Source organism: Ictidomys tridecemlineatus, chromosome 13 (assembly GCF_052094955.1).
Source record: "Ictidomys tridecemlineatus isolate mIctTri1 chromosome 13, mIctTri1.hap1, whole genome shotgun sequence".
Classification (NCBI taxonomy): domain Eukaryota; kingdom Metazoa; phylum Chordata; class Mammalia; order Rodentia; family Sciuridae; genus Ictidomys; species Ictidomys tridecemlineatus.
Window position 1 is genome coordinate 37,184,198 of NC_135489.1, and position 19,211 is coordinate 37,203,408.

General features: G+C 36.0%; 1 protein-coding gene across 3 annotated transcripts in view; it reads right to left on the reverse strand.

Annotated features, from left to right (window-relative positions):
- Asxl3 (ASXL transcriptional regulator 3) overlaps positions 1 to 19,211 on the reverse strand; it is a 105,690-nt gene that overhangs the window by 47,686 nt on the left and 38,793 nt on the right. For 2 of the 3 annotated variants that reach the window (XM_078030205.1, XM_040273971.2), the window contains one exon: positions 15,001 to 15,164. The exons of the other annotated variant lie outside the window; for it this stretch is intronic. In XM_078030205.1, coding sequence (XP_077886331.1) covers positions 15,001 to 15,164 — 164 coding nt within the window. The remainder of the gene's footprint in view (positions 1 to 15,000; positions 15,165 to 19,211) is intronic. 3 annotated transcript variants of the gene reach the window in all.

Here is a 19,211-nt window from a genome sequence, read left to right on the forward strand (position 1 = left end):
TAAACTATTCCTGTAAAATCAGAGAGAAAATTTTCCAAATAGTAAAAAATGACTCATCAAGTACAAGGGAAACATGATAATATATACCACTGAATTCTGATCAACCCAAAATATGAAGGGGGAAAAAAATCAACTTACAATAACATTAAAAAGAAGAAAATAGCAAGGAAGAAATCAGACAAGGGATATATAAAACATAAGCTGAAAACTAAAACATTATTGGTAGAAATTAAAGATCTATGGAAATGGAAAGACATTTCATGTTGTTGGATCTCAGGACCTGACACTGTTCAGCAATGGTAATACTCTCCCCAAAGTGGCCTACAGATTCCAAAAAATTCTGTTAACATTCCAGCTGGCTTCCTTACAGAAATTGACAACCTCATTTAAAATTCATAAGGAAATTCAGGGATTCAGAACAGATAAAAAAAACATTGAAAAAGAAAACAAAATTGCAGAACTCCCTCTTCTGAAAAATCTAAAGTGAAAACATTTTGAATCTAAAGAAGATTAGAATATTTTGGACATTGTCTGAACGTTGTTGATGTGGGGGACACATTCTTGAACTCTAGAAATCCCCCGTTCTTGTTAAAGAAAACTTTTCTGTAGAGTTACTAATAACTTAAAAAGAGACAAAAGTCTTTGGGGAAAAATCCCCCAAACTTATCTATCACTGTAGCTTTTCCTCTCTCTTTCTAGCTTGTGGGTTTTCACATGTTCCTCTGGTGGCCATCTGCTGTCCACTCAACCCTCTACCTTCCTAGTCCTCTACTCTCCTTTCTTTATGCCCCTCCTTATCAAGTTTAGGCCATGGCCCATGGAGTTCACACAATTATTGCCTTCCTGTCATTCAGATACATGCACCTGACAGAGTCCAGCTCCTGTAGAACCTCCCCATTCTACAGCCAGCACTCACCTTGGTACAGCTGTCTTCATCACTAGATCAAAGTGCCCCTTTATTGGTTCACTGTCTCACCCTTCAGTCACTAGGCCAGATTCCATCTCCTCAAGCTTTCTTCCCTTCCTCCCCACCCTCATCCTACTTATGATCTGGACTCTTACCTTCTTGGGGGGAAAAGAACCTGTAGAGATCAAACAGGAATATCCTAAGCTTTTTACAGCCAGATTTCATACCCATCTTATTTCCCTACTTCCTCCCTCCCATTTTTCTAGAAATAGTCCTCTTTCACCATTTTATATGTTTCATTTTATACCAAATTTATTCTTAAAAAACATGAAGTATCCTCCATTTCCCCTCTTCTTCAACTCACATCTCATCCAATACCAATCTGGATTTCTCCCATATCAAATAAGTGAAATGGTTCTCAAAAAGCATACAAATCAGAAAGATGAAGATCAAATTAGAATTCATAGTAATATAAGTGCTCATCTTTAAAACTCAAGAGGATAAAAATAATAATAATAATAATAATAATTATACATTATTATTATTTTGGTACAAAGGATTGAACTCAGGGGCACTCAACCACTGAGCCACATCCCCAGCTCTATTTTGTATTTTCTTTAGACAGGGTCTTGGTGAGTTGCATAGTGACTCACTGTTGCCAACACTGGCTTTAAACTCAAGATCCTCCTACCTCAAGCTTCCCAAGCTATTGGGATTTCAGGCATGTGTCAACCACATCTGGCAGATAAAAATTAATTTGATAATTAAAAATTATCAAAAATTCAGCAGTATATCTCAGAAGTAAAAAACCCAGCTTTTATATACATAAAGCACAACAACTATATTATGGAAAAAAAAAGATATCATTTATAATAGCACTTTACAAAAAACTGGCCTTAATAGATTCAACAAGAAATTCTGAGATCCACTGTTAGGTAGGAGAACATTAAAGAGTTCTATTCAAATGCTCTGCTTCTGCTAATTTTATCAATCTCCGAACTGGTACTTCACCCTAAAATGCCATGAAAATTGTACATGTTTGTCGAGATCACTGGTGAAATACATATGGGTAACTCTCAGCCCTCACCTCACCCAGTGCTTAATTGTAATATAAGCCATACCTGCCTCTTTGAACCTTCACTTCCCTTACTCCAATGATGCACACCCTCCCTCCCTTCATAATTGTTACTTTTCAGTCTCTTGATCAAGTTCATTCTCTCTTATTCAGTCATTAAGATTTGAAAATCTCAAGCCTTCGTCTTAAGCCCTCTTCTCACTCTGATCTATAGCCACTATCATTTATATCCACATTTTGTTTTGCAGTGCTGCAAACTGAACCCAGGGCCTTATACATGATAGACAAAGGGCTTTAACACTGAGCTACATCCCCAGATCAACATCTATGGTTTTAATGAACATGAGAACTGTATTTTAACCTCCAGACCAACATAGCCAACTTCTTACTTCTACAATTTTCATGTAGCTTTTTCAAATGTACCTCAGATCCAACCTGTTAAAACCTAAAAAATATCCTTAGTCTTTTCTTGCTACTACAACAAAATATCTGAGACTTGGTAATATATTTAAAAAAAAACTTGATAATATATAAAGAAATTTATTTTCTCACTGTTCTAGAAGTGGAGACATTTAAGATAAAGGTACTAGCAGATGCAGTATCTGGTGAGTGATGCCCTCTGGCTTTCAAGATAGCACTTGGGGCTATCCTTGTGGCTCCATGGTAGACCACCTGCCTAGCATGTGTGAGGCTGTGGGTTCAATCCTCAGCACCACATAAAAATAAATAAATTAAGTGAAGGTACTGTGTCCATCTACAACTAAAAAAAAAAATAAACTTTTTTCCAAACAAACAAACAAACAAAAGATGATATATTGTTGCTGTGTCTCCACATGGTGGAAGGGACAAATGCTGTGTCCTCACATGGAAGAAGAGATAGAAGCACCAATAACTCTTTTAAGCCTTTTATAAGGGCACTAATCCCATAAGAGCAGAGTCCTCATGATTTAACCACTCCCCAAAAGGCCCTTCCTCCTAATACTATCGCCTTGGTGTTCAAGTTCCAGCATATAAATTTTGAATGCGCACAATAGGTTCTTCTCCCAATTTTACCTATCTCAGTAAATCCCATCCCTATCCATCTATTGGACTAAAAAGACATTGAAACCAAGACACAGGAAGTAAAGATGGCTATAATTCACAGAAAGAGAAACCAGAAAAGGTACCATATCATAGAAAATTCTGGAATTCTTCAGTTGAGGGCCAATCTGCACATAAATATGCAGAAAGTACCAGAGACAGACTGGGTAAGAACTACCTGAGATGTACTGAGGTAACAGTGCCAGATACTCAGCCAGAGTCAGAAACAGTGGCTCTTCCCAATAGCCAAATTGAAAAATCACATGTCTTAGTGGTAGAGTAGAATTTACCACCAAAGGGGCCCTATTCTTCTTGAGTCATGGTATCTATCTTCTGATTTCAAAATATCCAACTGCTTCCAAATAACCACAATAAGCTTCCCAGGGGTTCATACATATTTATTAGTTCTAACTTGTTACCTTGCTAGACTGTTGGCTCAATGGCAGTACTCACGATAGTCTCATGAAATGTGATACCCACAAGGTCTAGCATTTTACATGGCCCACCATAAAGCTTCAAGTGATATTTGTAAAATAAATGAATTGTTTGAATCATCTTCAGTTTATTAATACATCCAGTTGGATCTTTTTATCCTATATCAGGAACACATGGATCTTGTTCTCGGAATTGTCACAATGGGTCTCTTTTATGAACTGCCAACCCTTTCCTGGGTCTAGTTATTGAATGCTGTCTTTTAGCTGTTTAACAGCATGAGTTGAGTAGGTGTTGGATCAGTAACAACTATTGACATGATAAGTAAGTCTGCTGCACCTTAGGCAGATTGTTCGGGCATAGAAAAAGGATCAAGAAAAAATATGTGTTAGCCCAGGCTCACATCCAAGTAGAAGTTTAGCACTTATGAGGATCGGGAATTGATTCTCTAACAAGGAACATTTTATCATATATTCTAATGATACATTAATGAGGGTGGGATTCCCTTTAGCTAGAATTATGACTAGTCTCTGGACATAGCACAAAAGGCAAATCCATAGCAAGCAGATACTGGAAATATTTTCTACAGAAACATTCCCAGATATCAGGAGCAGTGTTGAGATCTGTTCTACCTGACTGAGTGCTCCATTCCTGCCTCTGGCCCCCATCACTCAGTCCCCTTTAGTGAAAGTCCAGAGAGAATTTTCCTTCTAAAACACATTCATTCTTTATTTCACTAGTCTCATCTTCATTATCTTCTGCAGAAATTCCTCACAATTTTTGGCATCTGAATGGTATTCTTCTGCTAAGTTCCAAAACTGATAAATACATTAATGGAAAAAAAAAAAGCCAGTGTTGCTTTAATGGAAAATTAGAAGCATTGAAGGAGATTAAATATGCATATTTATACTGCCTCCTTAATACAAAGATCCAAACATTACTACATCATTGACTTCCTTCTCATAATTGATTTGTTATTTCTTTACACAAGTAAATATTACAACTGGAATCCAAGTATTTCCCCCCACAACTATATTCTTTGAATAGAGTTTAATAAGTACTTGATATTCTAAAGGTGACTTTGTGAGTGAAGTCAGTTTTCTTCCTTTAAACTTTGACCCTAATTTAGGAGTCACTGTATGATCCCCATTCATAACAGTCTATGGTGACCTTGGCATGAAAATGTTCCTTATTAAAATGACAGGCACCAAGGTGCACTGTACCACATGAATAACTCCCTTCACCAAATTCTACTATTATCCCTGTTCCATGCTGATGATAAAGCAAGTTTAAAGACCTTTATTCTTTTTTCACATATAAACTTGCAGTTATGTATATTACCTATACACATATCTTACCAAATAAATCAAACAACAAAAAGGTCATTATGTAAACATTACAATATTAAATATTTAGTAGTGCAAAATGCCAAGGGTATAATGGATTATGCATGGCCAAAGATACACTTACAGGCCATGATTTGCCACTGAGTACACTATAACATAGGCAGAAAGTGTTTTAATGCACAGAATAGTATGTTTTCTAGGTTGAATGAGTTTGTGCTCCTCTATTAAATCATCATATTCATAGGACTAAAAAAGCTCCTCTTATTTGTTTCTCTATTATTTGTAATTTAATCTAATCTATACATTATATGACATATGTTGAAGCAGATACTGATAAATAGGACTTGAGGTAGGACTTGAGGTTAACTATCAGTTTGCTAAGAAGTGAATAATACACAGATGAATCAATTTCCTCCTTAAGTGATTTTCATATTATTAATTAAATTATATGTGCCTCCATAAAGCCATTGGTGAGAATGGAAATATCCAGGCATGGTCTGCAAGGATATCTTCAGCTATGTTTGATTTACTATCACCAGTAAGTGACTTAGGCAAGAAGGAATAATGGGTTTCCTAAGTACTTTAAGATATGCTTTCAGAAGCAGAGAAAAGGCCGAAGTGTCAGTTCCATTAAAATAATTACATCTCAAGCACATACTTACTTTTACCTAAAGGCTTAAGATACTAGTATTTTCCATATCTTTAATTCATTTGAATTTTATAATCTTTTAGGTAAATTGACATTTCATTACATACCCTATTTGCAGAATAAAATAACAGTATAATTTTAAAATCAATATATACAGTACGTAGAAGCAATCTCTAAGAGAAGTCTGAGTTATTGAAAATGTATGAGCTATTTCCATGGAGGAAAAGGATGGAAAGCCCTTTCCCATTTGCATTTATAAAGGCTTCTTTAAATATATACACTGATGCCAACAGAGCCATCAGAAATCAATAAATCACATTCTGGTGCGCTGTAAATGTCTGACACACACATTCATTTTCCTAGTCCAAAATTCTCTGTAAAAGAGACTGTGTAAATGTTCCATTTTAGCTTAATGACATTCTCCACAGTTAAAATTATGTGCATTATTGCCAGTGAGTGCAAAACCTGAGGAGCACAAAGCCAGATAGGGTTTTAAAGAGCCTACACAGTACATGTCCTTCAGTGGCTTGTCATTTAACAGACCACAGACACAGATATGAATGAAGAACAAAATAGGGAGATTAGTAAGAATGGACAGAAATGCTGCAATTACCATTTGGACAAAAAAAATAATAGGCATAATTTATTTAGAAGTAGCTGGGGGACAGTTTTACAAGTATTTGCACACAGCCCTTTTAGCCCTGATGCTACCAAAGGCAGACAGCAAAAAAGATCATTTAAAAATGATACCCATGACAGAAATGACAACAACCTATTCATCAATGAGGTTCAATCTGAACATGTAATAAAAACCTAAATATGAATCCACTTTGGTTGACATTTATTCCACCAACTCCCATATATTTTAAAAGGTCACAAAATTGTTCTATGTAGATACAGTTTGCAAAGTACAAATTCTTAAAGAAAGAAGAATCTGCTGCATATAATCAAAAAAGCTTCTAAAAATTCTCCAAGCACATCTTGCAGAGAGTTATGCACAAAGGCATGTCTGGCTACAAACCCAGGCACCGAGCTTATTAAATCAATATTCCCAAGTAAGGACCAAATAAAGGACCAGTATAATTCTACCTATTTGCTAGCCCTAATTAATGCCATCTGGACCATTTGATTTCTTTGTATTTGAACTGTGAACCAAAATGCTATGGCCAAGGACAGGAATTTTGACCCCTGTGCCTGCCTAAACCTGATCATATCCAAAGCGTGTTAAGACTCTGTAACACTCCATTCAACAACATACCTTCATTCCTACAAATCCACATTTCCTTCACTCTGAATTTCCCAGTCCATCCCCTTCAACCTTTCCAACAAGCATTTCACAAGTCCCCTAAAATCCCTTAATTCTTTCCATTTGAGCCTTGGCAAATCTCCAACTTTTGCAAGACACAACTTCTGGCATATCTGTGACCAAAATTCAGTGGACAAAAATTTAGCATTGCGGGGGTGAAAAAAACAAGTAGGTCAACTGCATTCATTGCTGTCTAACCTTGACTGGGCTCTAAGTGCTGATCAGCAACCTCTCTTTTGACCAGGGTGAAACCCGGTCACAATCCAACAGGCTGCCTTCCAAAGTCTTTTTAGACTTCTAGTCCAAACCCCTATCCTCTAGTCTCTAAGCACACAAACACACTCCCAAATCAATACCCTCACTTAGCACTGGACTTTTCACATTTCATTATTTCTTTCCTCCTTTTTTCCTCTTTCTCTCTGATCTCAGGAATGGGCTTACTGACCTCTGAGGCCTTTTTGATATGCTTCTTCCATTCTGCCTTTCTAGCCTCAACTTACTCACTTTATATCCCAGCCACCTCAAATTATATGTTGCTAGACCCCATTCACTTGTCTTTGTGTCTTGAGGTCAAGGGACATTGTGTAAGAGAAAGAGGATGAGACTGAAGTTAGAAAAACTTGCATTCAAATTCTCCCATGGTTTTACTTGTAAAAAGTTGGGTAAGTCTTTTCTCCCCATTAATCCTCAGCTTCCACATGCAGAAAGTGGGTTAATAATACCATCTGCAGCATTATTATAAGGACTAGACATAGTCTATGCAGACAGCCTAGCATTGTAAGTAACCAACATTATTACTAACATATATTGTTTCTTCTATTTGGAACACCCACAGCACATCTTTTTTGACTGTTAAACTTTGAATATTTCTAGACCCAGCCCAAAGGACACCTCTACTTTCAGAATTCCTATAACTCTCACAAACTGCTTCATCTATATTTCCACGTAACTGCTTCCTCTATATTCCCATGGCATGATGCATATACTACCATTATAGCATAGTTCTGCAGCTACAGGCTTTTCCATTTCTCTCAAGATAGGAACTGAGACTTACTAATGTTTGTATCATCAGTGCTTAGCAGAGCCTGTCACATAACAGGTGTTAAATAAACACTGGCTGAATAACTGAATAAATTATATAGCCTGTTCCTACTTGCTTACATTCACATTATTCATCTTCCTCAAAAGGTCTGTCATTCAGGAGTCCCAGAAGACACAGATGGTTCATTCAAGTTAGGATCACTTGAGCAGAGTAGACTCAAGATGATATTTACAAAGCCATGGTCAAGGTACAGCAAAACCACAGAGGACTGTGTGGGAAAACAGACAATTAAGGGGAGGTACTATTTGTCCTGAAGTGTAAAGGGAAGAGCTTCTAGAACTTGGATGAGAGATGACTGTGTGCAGAGGACCACCTGGTGGAGGCTGACCAATGATTCAGCCTGTGCTATCCACACAGGACCAGGGCAGGGCGCAACTTCACTCTTCTTTCTCCATCCAATCCACTATGGAGGTCTTCATCCGAAGACCTGAATCCAATCAGAAACCAGACAGCCTTCTCTCTCCCCTTCTGAATAATTCAGGTCTAAAGCTTAAAACAATATAGGGATGTGTGTGTGTGTGTGTGTGTGTGTGTGTGTGTGTGTGTGTGTACGCACGCCCAGGGTTCATGATGGCCTAATGAATCAGAGTCTAATGGGGGGAGGAGGGGGGAGATAGGTAGGTGTACATGTTGAAGGGAATCCTAGAAAGAAATTCTGGACTTTGAGCATGGTGAGGAAGTACGTGCATGAAGGAATGGCCTGGTTTGCAGCATGGGATGTTAAGCAGGAAGAGGAAGATGTCCAGGTAAGGTAGGTGGCTGAGTGCAAGGCCTGCCATCAAGTCAGAGCCTGAGTGCAATGAGGAGACCATCCACATGGGGGCAGGATGCTGGCTGTGATGGGAGACTGGCTACCAACAAGGAGATTATTAAATATTTAGATCGTGTAGTAATAGAAGCCGGTTTCTTACTGTCTGAAAACTGAGAGACAACTATGGAAAGAGAAAACTAGAATGAGCTATAAAGTATTAGATTAGAATTGAAAGCATTGGTACTAATTCATGATTTACAAGACAGAAAACTATATGTAGAAATAAATGTAAGATAAAAATTGTGTAATGTTTATATATTAGGCTTGGCCTCTTTCTTCAACATAATTTTCCTTGTCACCAAGATTCCTCGGTAAGGAGATCTTCACACACACATGCACAATGTAGTACTCTTGGGGGTGTGTGTGTGTGTGTGTGTGTGTGTGTGTGTGTGTGTGTGTATTTTTCCACCCAAAACTCTGAACTAGATCCAAGAACAGCAATACCAAAACAACAAAGAACACACCCTTCATGAGACTATAAATTCCATCCTGCACTAAAGGGAACCAGAGCTTCTTGGAGAAAGGGTTAATTCCTACACTGGTGCCAGGAATGTACAAGATGAATTCAGTACATCTTGATGTGCTTTAAAGTAAGGATATGCTCAAAGAATTGTGGAGCCATGTCAGAGGACACAGAAACAGTTTCAATGTGCTGCCCAGGAACAAATGGTGGATATTGTAAGCATAAAAACCCCCATCTTAAAAAGGAAACAATGAAGTCGTACAGGTATAAGTAAATTAATAAGTGAAAACTTCGAAGAGAAGCAGGCTATTTACAAAGATTTCCTCATCAAATACTTTTTAATTGCTAAGAAGAAAGGAGCAAGTTTATACTGGAGAAGCTTGACAGATATACCTTAAATTGAAAGATGAAATGAACAACCTTATTATTGAACAGATCAAAACCATGTGCCACCAAACTGGACGCAAGGACAAGACCACGATATCATTTATTGTATCCCTCCCAAAGGTGCATAATCTGAAATACTAGCAAAAGGAAACATCATGCAAGTTCAAACTGACTTATCATCTTCAAAAGTTTCATGGTCATGAAAGACAAGAGAACTATTCTAGAAGGAGAAGGTGGGAAACCAGAAACAATAAGACAAATTCTTTTCTAGATCTTGTTGCTAAATGATATTATTGTGATAACTGGCTAAATTTGTATACAGTCTAAGGATCTCATGGTAATTATCACTATTATTTTATATAAGAGAATGTCCTTATTTGTAGACATATACCCTAAAGTCAAAATATATTGTTGGGAGGAAGACTGAACCATCATACTGGAAACATCTTGAATGTACCATAAAATTTTCTAAAAGTTTATAACAATTTCAAAATTAAGAAGAGAAAAAAGAAGATGAAGGGCACAGGTCATCCTGTTGTAGGATTTCATCCACAGGTTTGTTTCTGGAGGAAAGCAAAGACTGAAGAGGGGAAACCCAAATCTGTATATGCTCTCCACACTGATGGTCTCCCGTGGATTTGCTATTTTCTCTCTGTTCCCCAGCTGCTTCTCATACTCTTTCTTAATGTATGTGTTCCTCTGTAAAGACAATCTCATCAAATCCATGGCTGATATACTAATCTATATACGTTTTATCATGAACACCATCTTCTCCAGTCTTCAAACCTAAATACAACATCATTTTCTGGACATTTCATTCGATAGACATTATTTCAACCCAACATGTTAAAAACCAAACTCAATTTCCACTCCACTTCAGTGGGTACTATTAGTTGCCTAAAAAGCATCTATACCCCCACCAATCACATATCCTCTAACAATAAAACTTCCTAAATATCAGATTTTTAATACATCTCTGAACTCTAACATAATTATACCCTTTCACTCCAGGATCAGGCCTCGCTGGCTTAAGCCAAGTCGCGTATTCCATTACCTTGGCTGGAGTCACTGCTTAAGAAATAGTCATGTGATCTCAGCAGCACTATCAGTGTGAATCTTAGGCCTTCAGTTTAAAATATTGGGACAGATATGTTCTCCCTATACACACAAACCAAGAGGCAATTGTCCTTTTTTTTTTTTTTTTAATTCAGGTAGCTATACCATCTCAAAGGGAGTCAGATTTAGAATACTGCCAACAAGAAGGTAGATTTTTTAAAAAATTAACTATTTGAATAATAATTAAATGGGTCCTTCATAATAATTGAATGCCAGGACTAATAACCAAAACTACATCTTAACCTCTGTCTTCTACTTACCTGAGCTAATAAATCCCATTTATGTTGAAAGTCAGTTTGAGTTAGATTTTCTGTTACTTGCAATATATAATTCATGAACAGTAATTTAAAGTATAGAACTAGATGTAACAATGTTATAAAACAACTAGAAGTAAAAAAGAGAAAGAGAGAGAGAGAGAGAGAGAGAGAGAGAGAGAGAGAGAGAGAGAGAGAGCCGCTACAACCCTCCCTGTTGGGGATGTAGCTCAGTGGAGGAGCACTTGCCTAGCATGTGTGAGACACTGGGTTGGATTCTCAGCTCCACATATAAATAAAAACAAAGTAAAGGACCATTGACAATTAAAAAAATATTTAAAAGAGAAAAAACATAGTTAAGACAAACAGTCTTCAAGAAAAGATGGGAGATGAGTAGAGGCAGAGAGGAAGTAGGGGAGAGAGAATGATCTCTGAACTTCTTGTTTTCAAATGCCACAGAGCCTCTGTCCTTCCCAATCACCCTAGATAAAATCTTCAGTTGCCTTCCACACCTTTAACCCCATACTATAGGCAATCTGTCACTCATTCCTACCAATTCTGGGTTGAAAATACGTTTGGAATTCATTCTTTTCATTTTCAAGGCCAATGTACAAGGTCAGACCTTTATCTCTTATCCCAGCTACTGAGACTATCTCTTCTCCATCTCCCAGTGCCTTATCTTTCTGCCTTTCCAATCCATCATTCACAGGGCTACTGGCTCCCTTAAGGAAAATAACAACTATATTTTATTTATTTATTCTTTGTATTCTCTTGCCCTCCCCTCTGTCCAGACACTAAAATATTTGTTTAAATTATTCTATGCATGACACTTCTCATTTGCAAACCCTTTGATGGAACCTAATGGTTTCAGAAAAGGTTCAAAATGCGTGGCCGACTGGAAGCAGGTCCTTGAGGTTACAGAACAATCTCCTCAACAAGGTATCCCACCACTCTCCTGTGGACTATTCTAGTCCTACAAACCCACTGCATCAATGAGGACAAAAAGCAACGGGTCTTTGGAAATGCCATGCCTCCATGTGTAAATGCTCTTTCCTTTGGCTTGAAGAAGTTCCAGGTTCAACTTAAACATCATCTCTATCATAAAATCCTCTCCAGTACTCCATTCAGGTTACATCTGTGCTGTCAGAGAACTTTCTTCATACTTCTAACATTTATGTAATTTAGCCTCATCTTATATGACCTTGGGTATAGACCTACCTAGTAATTAACCTTCTTTCCCACTTTCCCAAGTGTAGCATATTTCAGTATGAGATTGCCTTTCTCCTCTGTTAGTCCTCCCCAAGATCCTTTCTTGTATCCTCTGTATTTAGCAAAGCAAACAGCATGCAATACATGCTCTAGTAAATATTTCTTGAATAAATAAGTAATTTCCCAAAGGACTAAATGTTATTTGAGGAGAGGAATTATGCCTTATTTGTGTGTATTTCTCAGAGTAACTAGAGAAATACTGAGTCACATAAACTGCTGCAGCTTGAATAAAATATTAGGCTTGGATTCTGGCCTCCTGAGTTACTGAATGGTTGGCTAAACCTAGGACACTATGTCATTTCTTCATTCCAAAAATATTTACTGAACACCTTGTATATGCCAAACCCTATTCCCGGGGCCGGAGACAAAACTCAAAACAAGATATTAAGCTAAGAAGTCAATCCTCTGAAGAAGTTTTTCTAGACATCTGAACCTATTCTCAAGTGTGCTCGTAACCAGAGAATCAACAATGACTCCTCCTTTTATCTTGCTTCAAGGGCTATTTAACAAAATGTAAAACTCTGCATTTTATTGTACTTCAATTTTACCTCAATAAAGCTATAGGAATAAAAAATTTAAGATGCTTAAGAAAAACGTAACACTGCCAGGAGGCTGGCTTCGGTGGCCCAAGCCTGTAAATCCCCGCTACTCGGGAGACAAGAAGATCACAGGTTTGAGGCCAGCCTTAGGAATTCAGTGAGAACCCATCTCAAAATAAAAAACAAAAATGACTGGAGATGTAACTCAGTTGGAAAGCTCCCCGAGTTCAATCTCCAGGACCAAAAATAATAATTAAAAAAAAGAAAAACCTGCTAGGAAGAGGAGTGGTGACAGTGACGGTGACAAGGAGGCTGATGACTGCATTCTCCTCCTCCTCTGTAATTTCAAGGCCCAATCCCCCAAAGGCCGTAGTGTGCCACTTTCGGAAATAACTAATACTGCTTACTAGCTATTCTTTCCACTCTCATGTTTCCCATCACAACCCCGCCTCTCAGTACTGCCAGAATCCTGTCTGGCCAAGCAACATTAGAGCTCTACCCAGAGGCCCTCGGTGGCTTCTTACAGCAGACACCAGGGGAGTACAGTTCAGATTCCAGCTTCAAACTGGAGACTCTTCCAAAATCTACTCCCAATGTGTTTCCAGAAACATTTGTTCTGTTCTTCCTACATTCCAGAACCCCTGCCAAATTAGCTTTTGACGTTTGTATCTTTGGGCCTTTCTTGGTACTTTTTTCACCTACTTTATTCATATTCTATGTGTACATCAATATTCAATTCAAGGATCTTGAATTTGTCTTTTGATTTTTCCCTTTGCATAAAAATCGTGACTCACTGCAGGGTGCCAGAGTGTGCAGGCTTGTAATCCCAGAGATTTGGTAGACTGAGGCAGGAGAATTATGAGCTTAAAGCCAGCCTTAGCAACTTAGCAAGGCCCTAAGCAACTCAGCAAGACCCTGTGTCTCTAAATAAAATTGCAAAAAGGCCGAGGATGTGGGCACTTCTGGGTTCAATCCCCAGTACCAAAAAAAAAAAAAAAAAAAAAAAAAAACCGCAATTCATTTTTGTCTTTTTCCTCTAAGCTTATCTGTCTCTACTTCATGTTTTAGTTATTCACAAAAAAGTATATGCATCCAACTGGAGTATATTCAATCATTAATTCCATAACTGCTCATTAAGCATATACTATCTTTCTATTTTCCCAAAGCACATAAAATATATTCACAGTGAATGGTAAGTAAATTTTTGTTGAGTGAAGGCAAACTCCCAAATGAAAATGTGTCTGAAAATCAGAATAATCTTTTTCTTAGTACGAACAACAATCACCACCAAAGAGATTCATGGGAACTGTAACAAACTATTGCTTATCATATTTAAATATTATGAAAGGAGATGGGTAAGATAATAGAAAACAGAAACTAATAAAAACCTAAGAAAACTTCTATAAGGTAATATGGATCTGCCCATGACTGTACCTATCATTTCAAAATACAAATTCATAAATACACATCTATTAATTAAGTCCATCAAATGGAAACAATATACAGTATCAGAATTTAATGAAATGAGAATAACAGAAGAATGTTTCAAGATACCACTCAATAATTTCTGTGAAACTTAATAAAAGTTTATGTGATGAAAAATTTTTCCCTTTGCTTTTCTAAGGAAATGGCTTTATAAGATGATTGATGCCTGCTATTACGGGCCTATATTTGTATTTCCTTATTTTTAGAAGCTTTTCAAAAATATACTTAGAGCATTTCCAGTTACACTAAAAAGAAAGATAAAAGGTGATTATTTATAGGCAATCATATTCATGATGATAGACTCTCAGAAAGCAAATGCAAACATAAATTTTAAATGCCTTTTGGAAAGAGTTGAGAATAAAAACATTTACATAATTTCTTAGAAACCCTGGCTTTTTATTACTGAATTTCAATATTCCCTCCAGGCAAAGGAGCAGCTACTTCAAAGATTTATTTGATAGTGGAATGTTTGATTTCTTTGCTTTCCCTTCCCAGGGTGGAGGTCTATAGTTTTCACTCTACCGCAGAACACTGCATTTTAAAATGAGAACTGGCTCTCTATTAAGAACAAAAACATGGTTCCATTCTTGGCAGATTAAACAACTAAGCCAATGACAGCAATAAATAAGTAGATATAAATAAATTATATATATATACACACACACACACACTACATTATGACAAAATAACCATTGAGATATCAGTCATCCCTGAGAACAGACCTGTCACTTCATAATGTGACTAGTGACTGATATCAAATGTCTAAAACTTCTACTTACCTGCCTATCCACTTCTGGAAGCAAAAGCAGGAGATATTGCTGAAAATGCTGAGGTAAGGAAGCAAACGTATGTTTATTTATTAATGCCCTCAAGTTAGTGTTGACAAGAATAGATCCTGGGGTTTCTATGTCAATGTCCTCAGCTTTGGTCCATTTCAAGTGTCCTGTGATGAACAAGCAAGAGGTACGAATTTACTACAGATTGAGGAAAATACACATGCACACACATATATGTATATATTGAACATATATATATATATATTCAATCATATGTTTAATTCTATCCCTTTGAAAACGATATTTTAAGAAGAGAAATCTACAAAGCTCCTTTAATTATGTTTGTCTGGCACTGGCGAGCCTTAATTTCCATAAGAAACATTTCACTCAGTGTCTTCTAATTTTTTTTTTAACTCAAAGGATGTCCCAATAAAGAAACATTTTATTGAGGAACTTTTAATTAATCAGAATTTTAGAAACTTTGGAAGCATAAATGGTAACAACTACAATTAATATAAGTTCTGTAAGACTGATAATCCATGATGAGAACGAAACAAAAACAAAAATGCTGTTGACGTTATGTTCATTTTTATTTTTGATGGTGCTGGAGACCAAACTTCGAGCACACTAGGCAAATGCTCCACTGAGCTACATACCCAGCCAGATGCTGTTCATTTTAACAGAGAAAATGGCAACAATAGTAGCTGTGTGTTCACCATGTTTCAAGTAGTACACTAAATACTGGGTTATTTCAGAAAATTGCTATCCAGTGTATTTCTGAAGGCGATAATTTACAAAGCAAATCTTGATAAAAAATATTAGCTGCAAGATCTGAAACACAAATGAACTCTGAAGGATAATTTCACAACTCAAGGCACACTTATGTCCAACAGAAAACCACGTGCAGAGTTCACAACTCAAAATCATAACAAACTACAAAATGACTCACCATAAGGGACAGTCAGCTAACACACTGAGGAAAAGAATGACTATGCTTAGTTACTTGAGCTAAGAGATCTGCTCACCTGTCATTATAAACAGCATGTTTTAAATCACAGGTCAGCAACTTATGATCCATGAGCTACTGCTAGTCCAATTCCTGTTTTGATAAATACACTTTTGCTAGAATATAATCATGCCCAGTTATTTATATTCTGTCTATGTCTGCTTTGCACTATAATACAGAATTGCAGAGTTGTAACAGATACAATGGTCTGAAAAACGTGCAGTATTTGCCCTTTAACCCTCCACTGAGAAAGTTTATTAATCTTTTGTTTTAAAAAATTAAACAAGAAATATTTTTAAAAAGGATAAACAGAACACTATATGATAAAAAGAATGGTCATATCTTAAACAGAACTTCCAGAAATAAAATTTAGCTTTTAGAAATTAACACAAATATTCAGTGGACACAGCAGGAAATAATTATTGAATAATCATGAGATAGCACTGAAGAAAATATCTAGAATGTAGTATAAATATGATAAGTCTTCAGGGTATGGTGGCATACCCTAATGATCCCAGCTATTTGTAAGGCTGAGGCAGGAGGATCTCATGTTCCAGGACATAGTGGGAAATTCATTGAAGCCCTCTCTCAAAATAATAATAATAAAGGCTAGAACATAAAAATAATGCAATCAACAAATTCAAATGAACAAGTTTAAAAAAATGGCTGAAGATACAGCTTAGTGGTAGAACAGATAGCTAGCATGCTTAAGGCCTTTGGTTCACTCACCAGTACCGCAAAGATAAAATTGAATTAAATGATGAGTCAATTTAGAATAGGGCAGAAATACAGAGACCTGGATAAGTAGTCACAGTGTATATCTATGGGAGTTTCAGAAAGAAAAAACAGAGTATGGCAGAGAGGCAACATTTGAATAGTTAGTTAATGAATGAGATATTTTAAATATTTTAAAATATGAGTTCTCAGAAAGAGCAACTTAATCTCAAGAAAGATAAATGCCCATTTCCATTCCTCTAACTGATAAGTTGAAATGTCCAAATATCAAAAATAAAAAGGAGTATCTTACAAAACATTTGGAAGAAAAGATACATTATCTCCAGAGAGATGACAATAAGATAGAAACTTTATGAATAAATAACAGAAGACACTGGAATATCTTCAAAGGGCCAAGAGAAAACAAATGACAATGTAGAATTTCATCTGCAACTGTCTCTCAAAAATTGGCAATGAAATAAGGACATTTTCAGTGCCCAAAATTGAATTCTAGTCCTCTGAGAATCTTGCTGAAATAACCACTAGTGGATCTTCTTGCCAAATAAAGAAATTCTATCAAAGAAGGAATGACAGAGCTGCAAAAGCAATAGTAAACTAAAAGACAATAAGTATAATAGGTATGGATTGCTCCAAACACTAATTGTAAAAAATAATACGAATGACAGATGAGTTAAGACAATGTGGAAATAAAATACTTCACAGTAATTTTGCATGCAAAGTGGGAAGATGTGACTCAAACGAGAGCACTACAAAATACTGACATTGCAAACAAGACACATATGAACTAATTTTTTTAATTTTTTACATGTAACATAGAAAGAAGAAAATTATAACCTCCAAATAAATGGATGGAAGGAAAAGTTAGTAAATCAAAGGGTAGGCATAAAAAGAGAAAAAATAAAATTCCAGCATAATCACGATAAATGTGACTTGATTTTTATGTTAGACTTAATAAAATTCAGGTACATGCTGCTTTTGAGAGATAGGCTCAAAACAAAAATTACATGGAAAGAATAAAAATTAGGAAATAAACTAAGAAATACAAATAAAAAATTCCAAACAACAACACCCCCCCCACAATAACACAAGATTAACATCGGAAAGATAAACAAATATAGAAAACATTATTGGGGATGAGAATAGTCATTCTATAAATGTATAAGAAACGATTCACTAGAAACATATCATGACCTTGAACCTGCATCCATTTAAATGTGACAGCCTCAAAACGTAAAAGTGAGAGAACTACAAGGAAACTGATGTCAAAATCTAGAAGGGAATCTTAACATATATTACTAAAAACTGATGGCTCAACTTTAAAAATAATTTTACAAACATGGGGGGCTTTTACAACTCAATTATCACTCTTGTACCAATGCATTTAACAAAGAACACTGCACAGAGCCTTTAGAGAACTCAATTGTTTTATTCAAAACTCAAGAAATAGCAAGAAAAAAATAAATCACCATTATGAGTCTTAACAAACACTGAAGAGTTAATATAAAATATCATCTTTCTGTCCAGAGAGAAATAAAGTTATGCATCATAATGTAAAGATAGCAACTCTTCAAAGTTCGACACATCTACTGCATATTTGGATATTCAAAAGCATACTTGTAAATACTTCACAAGTTAAGGAGGGAACATAGTAATAGAAACTTAAGGGATAATGACAAAAATATGTAAAATGTTTCTCAACTGGCTTTAAAGATAAGTTGCACATATCAAAGGAGGGGGGGGGAAGATTGATAATTCAAGGGTTATCTAAGTCCTGAACTTAATAAATCAACCAAAGAATGAACACTCAAGAAGGGAGAGATAAAAAGTATAATAGTAGACGCTCATGAAACAGAAAAGAACAAAGATAGTCAATAACAAACAGATGGTTTCTTTTTTGAAATTAAACTAATGAAAATTGATATTCCTAGTGAGAGATGGCATGATTATGTGCAGGAATTTTTAAAAGAACATAATACTGGATATAACACAGATTTAAAAGGTAGATGTAATTAAAAACAGACCTAGAGCACAATATAATACTCTGACTTTTGTCAGTACATTAGTAGAGCAATAAATTATTTTAAGTTGATGAATTTCCAGTTTAAAATAGAAAATATGAATGCATTTGTAAAAAAAAAATTCTTAAATGGATCAGCAAGCAACCCTTAGCACATATACACAAACCACAAATTAAAAATGGTACTAGAGATGTGGGCCTGGAGACTCTCTTTCTGTACCTCCTCTCTGAAGCTCTTCCACTACTTTATAGCATAGATTTCAGAGAAGAGGGAAAGAAACAAGTTTCTCATTTCATTCTATAAAATCATTATAATCTTTATTCCAAAAAAAGTACTATATGAGAAAATAGAATCATCAATCTCAACACAAAAATTTTTGGAAGTTGAATTAAAAAAATCTAACATTTTTTAGTCAAGTTGATAGGTATATTGATGGGTCATTTTCTTAGCATCTG